Here is a 14,755-nt window from a genome sequence, read left to right on the forward strand (position 1 = left end):
CATGGGCCATCCAAAATGATCAACTTAAAAATCAGCCTGCTAGAGATTTACTGAATTTGAAGTCCCGCCTGTGGTTGCATTGCAAGGGTCAGACCAAATGAATCTGTGGGCTTCACACAGCCCACGGCCAAGATTCTCCTCACCCCTGCTTTATGGAAGAATTACACTCCTAAGAAAATTGACTATGGAACAGACTTCTAGAACCGAACTCTGTTCTCCCTTTGACTTAAAATGTAGGTTTGAGTACGTGTAGCAAAAAGGGAGAGATCATTTATGACCAAAAACAACAATCTAAGAGGACGTGGTCAGAGGCCACAAATACTTTGCCGGTGATGCACTGGAATGTTATTTGACCTTCAAGTCTCAGGCTGATCACTAAGCATATATCCCATTTTAATGCCTAAAATATCAACCTTGCCTTATGAATAGGTTGGAGTTTATAATAAACACACTTAGTTTAGAATCTCAGATGTGGTGGAAACTGAAGTATAATTTCTAGTGTTTTTGTAAGTTTTTACTTTTATGCTGTTGTACTTAGATAAGGGATCCTAGGCAAGTTTTTGGAACATACATATTACGAAAAAATATACTTGGATTTCAGATTTTCTATGTACCAAAATAAATTAATAATGCCATTTGCCATGTACTTTTTTAAGTACCCTTGTATGAAAGAATATATGTGGTAAATTGGATATTCTCATAATACAGCATCAGTCATGTTCAAGTACAGGCTTCTTTAAGCCATGTACCTGTACTTTTTTTTTTTTTTTACTATGTTTATATTAAAAAAATATCTTGAGCCCAGTAGCCATCTGCTTTTGCAGGCGCATTAGCAGGTAGCCGGATTGGAAGGGGAGCAGCCGGGACTTGAACCAGCGCCCATATGGGATGCTGGTGCCACAGGCGGCTGCTTAACAAACTGCTCTGCCACAGTGCCAGCCCCCAGCTTCTGATTCAGTGCAGCTGACCCCTGGGCAACTGGGCGGGAAGAACATTCTTACAGGTGTTCCAGAGGGGATGCTCTTGCCTCTTCTCTTTGGTTTCATAGGTATTTAATCAAGTTCCTTGCAAGGCTTGCTCAGACCAGTGACGTTAATAAAATGACTCCCAGCAACATTGCCATCGTGTTAGGCCCCAACTTGTTGTGGGCCAAGAATGAAGGGTAAGTAAGCTCCCCCACGTCCCATTGCTGTGATTTCTTCTTCCCGTCATACGGGGTGAACAGAAGTGCAACTCAAGATACACGGTCTGCTTCAAGATGCACCTCAAGGTGTGGCAGAGTTGATTTTTCCATTCAGCCAGAGTTGTTGGAATGCAGCTATGAGGTCACGCAAAGTCCTGTGAGACATCATCCCAGTCTTCAAAGAGCCCAACCCTTGGGCCTTCAGGCAGCTCCGTGGCTACAGTGCTGTCACTGACGACACACATCTGTGCATGTGTGTCTGCTGCAGCAGTGAGGAGAAACTTTACCTGGGCCTTCTAGGGTCTCTGGCTGGCCTGGAAATTAAATTGACATAATATGATGGGTAGGAGAGATGTATACCCATAGGTTTTTATATGTACATAGGAGCTCCCATGGGAAAATGAAAACCTAAAGGGGAAATTAGAGCTAACCACTTAAAGAATAGACAAGAGGACTCCAAAAAGCTTGTGGAAAAATGGAATTAAAAGATGTTTATTTTAGTGCAAAAAAAGTTTTTAAATCCATGCAGGATGACTTTTTCCTAATATGCACTTTCCATGAATGTTTTGAAGATCCCTCATATCTGTAGACTTCAACATTTTTACACTAAAGTAAGGTGCTTTTTTAAAAAATTTATTTTCCTTTTATTTGAAAGGCAGGAGGACAGAGAGACAAAAAGGGATCCTTCATCCACTGGTTTACTCCTGCAATGCCCACAATAGCCAGGGCTGAGCAGTGCCAAAGCCAGGAACCCGGAGTTCAGTCTAAGTCTCCCACGGAGGTGGCAGGGATCTAAATACTTGAGCCATCCCCTGCTGCCTCCCCGGGTGCACAGTAGCAGGGAGCTGGATTGGAAGTGGAGCTGGGACTCGAGCCAAGAACTCTCATATGGATACGGGTATCCCAACTACCATGCGAAACACCCGCTCCTAAACTTTTCTTTGAATTCCATTTTTTTTACAAGCTTTTTGAAACACTTTAATACTAAGTTGAACCAAAAGTAGTAAATCGTAAAAATGTGAGTCGGCAAAAAGGGGCTTGGCCTGGGGCAGGTAATGAGAAGATAAGGGTCAGCTCGCCAGGGCTTGTCTTCAGATGCCCTCTCTGTGTTACAAGGCTGTTCCCCGCACAAGGAGGGCATCTTTCACCGGGGAGTTTATCTCTTGCTTTCAGGAAGAAAAGGGCAATCAGGGTGCCCTTCTTGTATCTGCTGTCTTCCATGTGTCTTTAACACAGTCTTCTCGCCAAAGGGGCACACTGTCCCATTCTGCTATCCTTCTGTATCACAGGTGTTGTAAGGTATGGTGACAACATAGAAGAAGGGCAGAATCCAGGCTGACAAGTTCAGGGAAAGCTCTGGTTAGGGAATGGCGCTTGAGCTGTGCTTTGATGACTTGAAGGCAGGGAACCCAGGTCGTGACTGGGCAGGCCGAGCCGGGTCAGGAGGGGCCTCGTGTGTCCTCGTGTGTCCTCCTGTCTGGGGCTCACTTTCCAGGGCACGCGGGTGCTCTCAGGATTCCAAAGCAGAAGGTGGTCTTTTTTTTTTTTTAATATTTATTTATTTATTTGAAAATAGAGTTATGCAGAGAGAAAGGTCGTTCATCCGCTGGTTCACTCCCCAGATGGCTGCAATGGGCTGACCCAAAGCCAAGAGCCAGGAGCTTCTTCCAGGTCTGCCATGTGGGTGCAGGAACCCAAGAACTTGGGTCATCTTCCACTGCTTTCCCAGGCCATGGCAGAGAGCTGGCTTGGAAGTGGAGTATCCAGGACTCGAAGCGGTGCCCGTATGGGATGCCAGCACTACCAGCAACGACTTTACCCACTATGCCATAGCGCCAGACCCATGGTGGTCTTGATTCAATTGCACTTAGAGGGAGTTTAGTTGGTGCTGGGAAGTGTAGGTTGAAGAAAGGAAAGGGGTCAGGCAGATGAGCCAGAAAGCTTCTGGGAGGTCGCCATGGTGCCGGGGGCGCGAAGATGATCTCGCGTGGTCCTCACAGACAGCCTTGGGAGCGGGCGCTGCTGCCCTCTTTTTGCAGGTGGGGATGCTCAGTCATAGAACGAGAGGTTTGCACAGCAGGGAAGTGGTAGAGCCCAGTGTCCTGAGCCATCACCCCCCGCCTGCCTCCTACTGATCAGGAACCATTCAAGTTTCCATTACAAATGCAGTGACTTCTGAGAATCAGAGTCTTTCTGTCACCCATTCACCATTCATGTGTCTAGTTTTGTCTCAGAAAGTATAAAATGATCTAAAGAGATCAATATCATAAAGCCGAATTAAAGTAGGTGTACAAAGTTAATTATATAGATTGTATCTTATAGCAAATAAATCCAGGCACATCAAAGAGTTAAACAAAAAATGTGATGGCGTACAAGTGGCAGATAAAATATTTGCTAGCTTTTGGTTTGAAGCAGAGCTTTCTAAGCATAAAAAGAGTGCAAAGGCCGGCGCCGCGGCTCACTAGGCTAATCCTCCGCCTTGCAGCGCCGGTACACCGGGTTCTAGTCCTGGTCGGGGCGCCGGATTCTGTCCCGGTTGCCCCTCTTCCAGGCCAGCTCTCTGCTGTGGCCAGGGAGTGCAGTGGAGGATGGCCCAAGTACTTGGGCCCTGCACCCCATGGGAGACCAGGATAAGTACCTGGCTCCTGCCATCGGATCAGTGCGGCGTGCTGGCCACGGTGGCCATTGGAGGGTGAACCAACGGCAAAGGAAGACCTTTCTCTCTGTCTCTCTCTCTCACTGTCCATTCTGCCTGTAAAAAAAAAAAAAAAAAAAAAAAAAAAAAAAAAAAAAAAGTGCAAAAAGCAATACATTTAAAATTAACCTTATAAAAGCTAAATGCTTGTCTGTCGGAAAGCACCTTAAACAAGATGACAAGTTGCAGTTCACAAATGAACTGGAGTTCCCCCAGACATGTCCAGAATATACGAAATGCATAAGAAATGTTTCTTTAAAGGAAAAAACATCCTTGGAAAAGAATGTGAGTGGATTGTTTCTCCGCAGGCCAGTAAGGCTGTAAGGTGCAAAAACCAATGAGAATCCGCCTGGGATGGAAGGGGGAGGGCTGATTCGCAGACAGAGCTTGTGTTTTATGCTGGATTTGAAAGGAGCTAGAACTTCTGTGTGACTGGAAGATGGGGCGCAGGTGTTCTGATGGGAGAAACGGTCAGAGTGGAGTATGAGAGAGGGGACAGGTTGAGGCAGTCGGATGTGAGGGCAAAGCTCCATAGCAATCGGGTGTCCTCAGTTGTAAGACAGGCCTCAGAGCAGGTTGTTGAATGGAGGAAAGAACCTGAAGCATGGCAGGTGCTCTGTAAGTGTCAGGCCTTTCGCAGGTCCTTGGCTTCTGTGGTGTCCCCACTACCACCTGGAAAGTGAGCCTGACAGCAGGGATGGTGATTATCTATTTGAAAGGCAGAGTTACAGAGATGCAGAGGCAGAGAGAAGGAGAAGACTTCCATCTGCCGGTTCACTCTCCAGATGGCCAGAGCTGTGGCAATCTGATGCCAGGAGCTTCTCCCGGATCTCCCACGCAGGTGCAGGGGCCCAAGGACTTGGGCCATCTTTTACTGCTTTCCCAGGCCATAGCAGAGAGCTGGATCAGAAGTGGAGCAGCTGGGTCTCGAACCAGCGTCCATATGGGATACCAGCACTGTAGGTGGCAGCTTTACCTTCTGTGTCACAGCGCCAGCTCCAATTCTATCTTACTGTCTTCCTTTTGAGACCTGGTATGAGGCATTTTGAACCTCTGGGCAGTCATCTTGGGACCAGTCCGTATGTGTGATGACCTTAAGTATAGACGTGGGGCTTCAGGTGTTGTGTTCTAATAAGGGGCATGCCGTAGCAGTGCATCCTCCTGGGGCAAAAGTGGTTTTTGATCTTCAGTCTTAGTCAGTGCCTACCACATGTACAGCTGTTCCAGTGGGAAAATGCATTTTGAACACACCATCATTTCCTGCCATGCCTGCTCACGGCTGCATGCACACGGTAGCGGTTATCAGTGTGGACTAAGGAGCAACAGGGAGTTGGGTAATTTTTCTCCTGGGTGATCACTGCTACCTTTATAGGCCAGGACCTACTGGATTTAATTTTTTTAATCTGTATTTAGTTTTGTTACCCTTTAAAAATAGCTCAGTTGTCCTGACACAGCCTGTGGGGAAAGCATTTTAATTTTGTGACCTTCCTGTGCAGGACGCTCGCCGAAATGGCAGCGGCCACCTCCGTGCACGTGGTCGCGGTGATCGAGCCCATCATTCAGCACGCCGACTGGTTCTTCCCTGAAGGTAACGCCGGAGCATTATGATACCTCTCTGAAAAGTCTTTTTAGAGGAGAAAATAGGTTGGTAATCCTTTCACAATTACTGAATTGATCGCGCTGTTTCAGACTTCCTTCCAGACGTTCTCTTGCATTCATATTTGGACATACTGGTAACCCTATCACTTTGCATTTCACTTAGCTTCACTAAAACACTTTCAGCCAGTGTTTGTTGAGCACCCACTGGGTGCTGTACTGCTGGTGAGATGTGCTGCTTTCCCGGGAGAAGGCAGCCACGTGCACAGATGAATTAGCACACACAGCAAGTGAGGAAGACAGGTATGCAAGTTCAGGCACCAGGTGTTCGGCCCATTCAGGCACTGGGATTGCTTTGTGTGGGAGCCAGCATCGAGTGTGCACGAGTATTCCACTTGGAAGAGAGCTTTTCATTTCTCTAGCCAGGTAGGTAGATGTGTGCAGAGCTGTAAGATAAAGCAGAGAGGTTGACTGGGGCCAGTTTCTGAAGGCCTGAGTTGGCTCTGTCAGAGAATTAACATCTCACCCTGTAGGTGACAGATTTTCAAGCCAGGGCTGATGTAGTCCTGGGGTCCCAAGAGGTTCTCCTGTGGCTGCTTCTGGGGGTCCTGAGGGAGCAGGTATTGGGAGTCTGGCGGTCCCAGCCCTACTCCCAGCTGCCCCATCCAGGGGGTGGGGGGGGTGGGCAGGCTCCCTGCTGAGGGCTGTGCTGTCGCCCCGTCATCAGACTCAGTCCTCACTCATGCAGGTTGCCCAGCAGAGACATGATGGGTGAGTGCTTGTTCGCATGCCACCCAAGATACCCTCGAGGCGGGGATTCCTGTGTGCTCTGTAGGTAGTGTGCCCTTGACAGCACCTTGTAGTTCTACTTGATCGCGAGGCGTAGCTGTCTCTCACTGTGTAAGTGATTCGAGTGAGTAATCTGTGCTCATTGTCCTCTTCTGTTTTATGTGAAAGGGGGACAGACACAGAATGAGACAGAGAGATCTTCTAAATGCTGGTTCACTCCACAAATGCCTGCAACAGCTAGGACTGAGCCAGGCCAAAGCCAAGAGCCCGGAACTCAATCCATCTCTCCCATGTGGGTGTCAGAGACTCAGCTGCTTGAGCCATCGCCAGCTACCTCCCAGGTGCACATTAGCGAGGAGCTGGAATTGGAAGCAGAGCTGGGACTTAAACCCAGGCACTCTGATTTTTCCCATGATTTTTTTTTTTTAACCATGAAAGAGAAAGCAGATGAGTTGTGTAACGCATATTCCGAATCGTGCCACTTCCCCTATCTCTGGTTCTCATACTTTACTTCCCACTGGCTTAAGAAATCATTCTTAAGATGCGAGTACCTGCAGCTACTACTTGCAAAACAGGGAGAGCTTCCAGACTGAAGGAGGAGGCTCCTGTTCCAGTGGGGGTGTCTTAGAGCTCCCTTGACCCCCCCTTGCTCTGGGGCTCATGCGTTTGTTTATTTGTCTTTTTGCAGAGGTGGAGTTTAATGTATCAGAAGCATTTGTGCCTCTTGCCACCCCAAATTCTAATCACTCATCCCACACTGGAAACGACTCTGACTCAGGGACCCTGGAAAGGAAGCGGCCTGCCAGCATGGCGGTGATGGAAGGAGACTTGGTGAAGAAGGAGAGGTGTGTTGAGAGCTGGTCACTTCCAAACCAGCAGTAGATTCCATGCGGGAGAATCGTTAGGCCTGCAGTATCTCGTCTGGGCACAGTGAGCCTGTGATTCGAGAGTGGCCCCTGTGCATCTGTGACTGGAAGAACCCACGCAGTTTTCATGTTGTAGCTCATTCTGAGCCTTAGCCTGACTGTAGAGTAAAACATGTAGCTTGTCAGCTAACATGTGAGCTTAACTTGGTGGTCTCTGGGCAGCCCCACAGTGGAACAGCATCATACACACGCTACAAATCCACCCAACAAGAGAGGAAGGAAAAATAATTAAATAGCATGGACTTGTGTCTGGGATGAATGTGAGAACAGCTCACCTCTCTCCGTGAGTTGTGTGATTTGACATTGGGTGGACGTATTTCTGTGCAACTTGGCTTCACAGTCAAGCCAGCCACTGAATTTGACATTCAGGCGAAGCCTCAGTATTTGCCAATTCGGGAAGGAAAGGGTGGTTGGGCCGAGTGAGAAGCAGTATTTCCCTATATGCTTCATGGGAAATTTGTGGGACTCTCTGAGGGTAATTAAAACCTTGTGAATTTCTGGCCTTCAGCTGCCAGCCTTCCCAGTGTGTATGATGCAATGCTGCTGTATTCACCCATAATGCAAAGAGCTAAGAGGCCTTTCAGAAGGAACGCGCTTTCCTTGCATATATGTAACAATATTGCTGCAAATAGTTTCACAAACTGAACAATACGCTCTTGTTTTTTTCTTAATCAGCAAGTCCTACAGCAAGATGTTTGTTTTGTTTTGCTTTGTTTGGGGTTTTTATGCTTAGCAAAGGAAAATGTTTTACTGTGCTATTCTGTCGCTCTGAAACCTACAGTTACTCCATACAGAAGTTTTGCTTATCTGAGCCCTTCCTCACACACATCAGTAGTGTTTCCTAAAGACAGACGCTACCCGTGACAAAATAAGCTTTCATAGACTTTAAGTTGTAAAATGCAGTGCTCTGAGTCCAGTGAGCCTGTGACACACACTTGTCAGCCGCCCGCCTGGGTGCCAGCCCGCCCAGTAAACACGAGCCCAGGGGCCATGGAAACTTTCAAACCCAGGGGCTTGAAAACTTGAGTTTTCAAGTTCGGATACCAAGGGCTTCTGTGAGAAGCGAGTCTGCCTTCCGTGCGGTTCTCCAGACACCAGGCCCTTCCCAAAGCGCTGTCTTCCAGGCTTATGCGTCTTTGCGTTTTCACAGGCAGCTGTGAAAGTTTGCCCATCGCATCCTAGTGTCAGGACCTCCCACTGCCACCAGGTGGCATCCTGGACTCAGCCTCCACCACACTCCCCGAGCACAGTTTCGAGATGGAATTCGGTAGTGTAGAAATAAACACCTTAGCATCCTGCCACTCGGGACGAGCCTGCCCGTTTGCTATCAGCTGCTTCCGCCCGGGATGTTGTCCGCGCTGCATCTGTTGGCTTGGCTCAGATTTGAAGCCAAGTTGAGTTGCAGGCCTCGGTGACAGGGGTGACCGTTGATCTGGTCTGTGCCGCTTCGCTGCATGCCGGGCAACTTGGGTGGCCGTCCCACGTGTGGTTTGAACACGTGTGGACCGATGGGCTTCTGTCTCCGTGGTCGGCTCGCATGGTGTGTTGACTGTTTCTTCTCTCTGTGTAGCTTTGGTGTGAAGCTTATGGACTTCCAGGCCCACCGGCGGGGTGGCACTCTAAATAGAAAGCACATGTCCCCCGCTTTCCAGCCGCCACTCCCACCCACAGATGGCAGCACCTTGGCTCCAGCGGGCCCAGAGACCCCTCCCCAGGGCTCCAGGGCTGAAAGCAGCTCAGGGGGTGGGACTGTTCCCTCCTCTGCGGGCACACTGGAGCAGGGGCTGAGCCCAGGCGACAGCAGGTAAGGAGGCCGACTTCTGCTGGGAGTGGAGGCTGGGGGCCCCGGGGCTCTTGGCACGTGGTCACCTTTGGGTCTGGCATCCACGCCCAAAGAACCACTGTGGTATGGAGTGACCCAGATTTGCTTTCACTCCTCCAGTTGGCAAAGGACGGAAGAAGGACTGCAAATCCCTTGCTTCCTTTTCTGTTTTGTGGGAAAAAAAAAAAAAAGAAAAAGGCAGCACTTGTGTACATTCTTTGCCATGCTGCTTTGGTGCTGGAAGCCAGCAGGTGTCTAACAGTAGGACAGACTTTGTTTCCTTGTCTGATGTGTAACTGTGTGACATTTGCTTCTTGTCCTCCATTGTGCTAACTAGTCAGCATTTCAGTGTAGCCTCTTGTCAGGTCATAATATTCCCGCATTCATTGTTTCATTTAATCAGACATCTATGGAGTAACTGGTACGTGCCAGGCATCATGCAGGCACAGGAGGTGACTGTGACTTCCCACACCCCTTGGGTCTTTCGGTTCTGCATGGAAATTGACACATAAGTAAAAGTTAGAAAATACAGTGGTTTTTTTTTTAAAAAAAAAAAGGCTTATTAGGTTGCTTAACCATTTGAAAAACCACCAAGAGTGGGCTCAGATGTATAGCAACTCTACAAGAAGGTGCCTTCGAACCTGAGATCTTCACTTAATTTGTGTTCTTTCAGTTCCCCACGCTGCCCTGAGCAGATGGCCCCCGAGGCCACTGCAGGTGGTGTCTGTCCTGCAAAAGAGCCCTGCTGTGTGCTGGAGTTTCCTTGCCATTTGCTTTGTGTTGGCCACCTGCAAAGCACTAAGTGTATTTGAAATAAAATGTGAAGGGTCTCTAACAAGTTCATGGAAAATGTGCATTATGATAAACATATGCTTGGGTTTCAACTTTTTTTTGCACCAAAATAACCATCTTTTAACTCTTTTTCCATGAACTTTCGGAAATCCCCTCATTAAAGTGTGTGAAACCAGGCTGGCCTGTTTACCCATACGTTTTTCCCCCTGGCGTGGAGATGCATGTGCCTGGGGAGATTCCTTGCAGTGGCTGAGGGAGAGCCCACAGGCTGTGAGTCTGCTTGTGTTCGGTCACCACTGGCCTCTGGATGCCTTATGCGTTCCGAATCCCTTCTTTACTCACGGAAAGTGAGGAAGCTCACGTTTTGCTTAAGAAACATTAAGGCTTTACTGCTTACAATCTTGTAGGGCATCATGCACTCACCATAGCCTCCTTGTTGGTTTGTCAGTGACTGCTCTTCCACGCGTCTATTCGTTTTGGTTTGAATTTTTTGTTTGTTTGAGAAAAAGAATTTAAGCAGATTCCTAGAGCCTCGCTTGCCCCTGACACTGAGTTTGCTTCATCAAGGTCACTCCCCCACGTCATTTAAAACAGTAAATAGTCCTCACTGCCCAGAGACGGGGGCTGTGCGCCATCAGTTTGCTCGCTGTTTCCATTCTGCAGAAGTTTTTGTGCGCATTTCACTAACGGTTCCGCTCTCTGCCCTGCCACCTACCACCCGATTGGGACTTTGAATCGTTTACTGTGGTGTACGTGTCAAAATTCTGAAGACCTTTATTTATTTTTTATTCTTTTGTTTTACTATTGCCCAACTTAAGTACAAGCAGGGTAGAGGTGGCAGTCTCTTGTTGGCTGCTCTGAAAGGGTGTCCTATGACAGCTGAGGACGGAGTTCTTGGGGCCCGTCTGAGGCAGCCAGTCTCATAAAGTACGGAGACCTCTGTGGCACCACGTGACCCGTTAGCTTTCCAGACTCAGCGAGAGCTATTTGGAATGTCACACTCTGTGCCTGGTGACGGGCAAACTCGGCTGGAATCTGATGTTTGCTGATAGGTTTTAGCTTTCCTGGCTGGCAGTGTTTGACATCTGACTTGACTTTTATTCCCCTTAGTCCTCCCAAACCCAAGGACCCTGCGCCTGCAGCTGTGCCTGCACCAGGGAGAAACAGCAGCCCGATGACCACTGGCCAGAGCCAGGCCCAGGCAGCTGCCGGCTCCCACCAGCTCTCCGTGGGCCCCGCTCACAGTGCAGCGGGCCCCAGCCCTCACACGCTGCGCCGAGGTCAGTACTGCCTTTACCCTGCCCTGCAGGGAGTGCAAGGATTTGCACAGATCTCCGTGTCTGTCACAAAATGCAGTGGGGACAGTCAGTCGCTAAAGGGGAAAACCTTGAAAGAAAAAGATGGCTGAATCGAGAACAGAGACGCAGACATGTAAGAACCTGGTTTCCCTTAGGAGCGGCAAACCTTAACAGACAGTTCTCTCTACAGAAGTGCTCCCCGCTTGGCAGGAACCACCACAGCCTCTGGACTGCCAGGTCTTGAGGGCTGGGGAGCCACTGTCCCCTCTGAACTGTGGTCAGGGCTGTCTGGGTCCTGTTTAGCATCATCTGAACGGCTCCTGCCTGTCTTCCCAGTGGTCCTCTACCTGGCAACCCAGCCTGTCCCTGAGCTCAGCTCTTAGACTGTGCCCCCTCTCTCATACTGTGCTCACTATCCATGTCTGTACTAAACTCACACCCTCCTTGGAGCTTCTGGGCTCGCTTTCTCTTCCAAGACATTTTGTCCTGTATCCTCATGAGGTCCTTTTTTAAACACACACACACACACACATACACACACATACACATATATTTGAAAGAATGACAGAAAGAGAAGAAGCAGACAGAAAGAAGATGGAGAGAAAGGGAGAAAGACTGATTTTCTATATGCTGACTCATTGCCCAAATGCCTGCAATAGCTGGACCAGGCCAAAGCTGGGAGCCAGGAGCTCCATCCAGGTCTCCCACGTGGATGGCAGGAACCCGCGTATTTGGACCATCATTTTCTGCCTCCCAGGATATGCGTCAGCAGGAGGCTGGGGTCAGAAGCAGAGGCACGTTTTGAACCCAGGCACTGATACGGGACACTGGTGTCCCATGCAGCATCGTAACCTGTGCCAAGTGACCTCCCTGCCGATCTTGCTTTCCAAGCCCTTTTCTCCATCTGAAATTGTAAACTCTGCCTTTTAATGTATTGCCAGTCTCCCTAGGTGGTTCTCAGCGAGCTGGGCGCTTACCTGTCTCATGTACCACAGTTCCAGCCCTGTACCATGCCTGTCAGTGGGCACTCGATACAGTTTTGTGGGTCTGAGTGCCTCTTAGGTCTAGAAAGCTGGGGTGATTTTGCCCTCCACTCTGGGACATTTGGTAATGCGTGGAGACATTTGGCTGTCACAGAAGGTATGTATGTGTGCGCCGTGGCTGCTCTAGGTACCTGATGGGAAGAGGCCAGGGATGCTGGGAAACACCCTATAACACACAGGACAGCCCCAGCAAAGGCACACCTGGCCCCACAGTGCAGGAGGGTTCAGACCGAGAAACCTCAGTGTAGAAAGATCCATGATTCAACAAAGACATGAATTCCAGTGAACCACTGCCCCTGTCTTGCGCCTGACTTCATTTACTGGAGTGTGGGCGACTCCTCTGCAGAGTGGCTTGTGCTTTACGTTAGCTCCAGAAACAGTGAATTTGTTACAGCAAGTGCCTTTTGCATGTAGTGAACGCATTTCTGAGTCCACATTCTTTTTATCATTTTCTCCGTAGCCAAGACTGAGGAAATAGAACAAATAGCAGTTTTGTCGTTGCAAAACCTCCAGTCGCAGTGGTTGGGGTACAAACACGCTGACTCCTTAGAGAATAAAAAATTCCAAGGCCACACACGTAACCAAGGGTTTGATATGGTTGCAGCGACTGCTTCCACACGTGCTCAGGGAAGTCGGCGCTCCGTAGCTGCTCTCACACAGGCAGGGGCCAGTTCAAAGAAGAGCACAGAGCCAGAGCGGCAGGTGCTGCAGGCAGGTCCATGTCTCCCTCCACAGCCAGGGCCTCCTGGTGGCTCTGCAAACCCGGTGGAGCTAGGGTTTTTGTTCTTTTTCCTAAACAGAGCTCAGTTAGTTCTTCACTTGTTCACTGAACTTAGAGCAATGCTGAAGCCCCCTAAAAATGTGTCCAGTGAGAATCTCCATCAGCATAGACGATGCTCACGCTCAGGCGTGCCCGAAAACTCGGTGTTTTTCTAAAAGGTGCTCCTGGCAGCCACAGTACAGGTGATAGTACCAGGGTCCCATCCTCTGAAAGCCGGCTGCTGCTGGAGGGAAGGGTCTTCTGAGTGCCGGGGTTCAGCGTCCTGGGCCTGCAGAGCCAACTTGGCTTTCATAAATCCTGAGCCCTGTGCACAGGGAACCTCGCAGTGCAGGAGGGAGGAAGAGCTAAGACGAGTCCAGGGAGTGCCCCTGGCGTGGCTGTAAGTCTCTGTCCTGCCGCATGTCCACTGTGTGTGTGTGGGCTTCTCACGAAACACTTGCCTCTCTGCCGTGGGGTGTGTGCAGCAGTGCCTACCCTGCAGTGATGAGCCTGTAGACTCAGTCACGTGAGATAACGCAGGAAAGGGGCCACCTGGTGCTGGTGTCAGGGCGTGGGCCCCGCGTCCTTCTTTCCTTCATTTCCTTCTCCCTTTCTTGGGGAGCAATAAGCTCCCAACAGGATTTTTAAAATGCTGACCTCTCCTTTCCACCGTCCTGCTGGGAGCGGCCGGAGGCCTGGTCTCCAGGTGTGTCCTTGTCCATCCTCCTCTGCCCACTGCCAGGCTCCCAGCCCAGTCTCAGCTGGTTTAGGGAAGAGAGAAGTGTGGCTTGGCTCTCAGCAGAGTAGTCCTAAGGCAGCCAGGCAGCCTTTCTAGATTTCCTTGTACTTTCATCTTGGATCTATCTATTAACTCGGATGACTCTGGAATTGGAAGACTTTCTGGAACTTAAAAAAAAAACAACCCAAACCCTGTAGGAGAAGATGGCCTGGGGCTGTGGCCTGTCAAGGTAGACCAGTCTGCTGGGCGGGGCTGTTTTTGCCTGTCTCCCTGTCGCCCCAGGCTCTCAGGGAATGCGAGTGAGAGGGCACTGGGGCTGCTGGCAGGTTGGCTGCTGTTCTTGAGACTTCTAAATGAACTTTTAAAATGACAGGCCTGTAAAGGCCTCTGTATGTATAATGCATTTAGTTGTTGTTGTTTTTAAGATTCATTTATTTATTTGAAAGGCAGAGAGAGAAGGAGAGGAGAGAGGTTTTCCATCTGCTGGTTCACTCCCAAAATGGCTGCAACGGCCAGGGCTGGGCCAGGCCGAAGCCAGGAGCTTCTTCTGGGTCTCCAACGTGGGTGCAGGGGCCCAGGGACTTGGGCCATCTTCTACTGCTTTCCCAGGCACGTTAGCAGGGAGCCAGATCAGAAGTGGAGCAGCTGGGACTTGAACCAGTGCCCATATGGGATGCCAGTGCTGTAGGCGGTGGCTTAACCTGCTATGCCACAGCACAGGCCTCTTTGGTTTTTTTAAATCAACCTTATTTTAGAGGAATTTTAAACTCACAGAAAAGTTGCAAAGATGAAACATACAAGAGTTCCTGCACCCCTCACCCAGTCTCCCTGTTCTTGGCCTCTGACATCACTGTGCTGCATTTTTCCCAGCTCAGAAACCAACATGAGTGCATTGCTGTTAACTTCAGACTTGGTTCAGATTTCCCTGGCGTTGCCACGGATGTCCGTTTTCTGTCCTGGAATCCCGTTCAGGGGAGTTCACGGCCTTTAGTCATCACATCGCCTTAGTCTGCTCTGCGCCAGTTCCTCCGTCTTCCCCTGTGTGTTCATGGCCCTGACAACCCGGGGAGTGCATCAGCCTTTGGAACAGTCTCTTGGTTTGCCTGATGATT

At 49.5% G+C, this 14,755-nt stretch overlaps 1 protein-coding gene across 11 annotated transcripts in view; it reads left to right on the forward strand.

Annotated features, from left to right (window-relative positions):
* Window positions 1-14,755, forward strand: part of LOC100357058 (rho GTPase-activating protein 17) — a 93,087-nt gene that overhangs the window by 70,008 nt on the left and 8,324 nt on the right. For 6 of the 11 annotated variants that reach the window (XR_011384647.2, XR_516932.5, XR_011384646.2 and 3 more), the window contains exons 14-18: window positions 1,049-1,162; window positions 5,375-5,466; window positions 6,952-7,108; window positions 8,760-8,993; window positions 10,914-11,083. Coding sequence is in view for 6 of the 11 variants with exons in the window: in XM_008257896.5 (XP_008256118.1) it covers window positions 1,049-1,162; window positions 5,375-5,466; window positions 6,952-7,108; window positions 8,760-8,993; window positions 10,914-11,083 (767 nt within the window). In the remaining 5 variants the exon portion in view is untranslated. The remainder of the gene's footprint in view (window positions 1-1,048; window positions 1,163-5,374; window positions 5,467-6,951; window positions 7,109-8,759; window positions 8,994-10,913; window positions 11,084-14,755) is intronic. The other 5 variants (XR_011384648.2, XR_516933.5, XM_070064571.2 and 2 more) reach the window with 1 other exon arrangement.

This window comes from Oryctolagus cuniculus, chromosome 19, assembly GCF_051225735.1.
Source record: "Oryctolagus cuniculus isolate XC-2025 breed Fujian yellow rabbit chromosome 19, ASM5122573v1, whole genome shotgun sequence".
In the NCBI taxonomy this organism is placed as follows: domain Eukaryota; kingdom Metazoa; phylum Chordata; class Mammalia; order Lagomorpha; family Leporidae; genus Oryctolagus; species Oryctolagus cuniculus.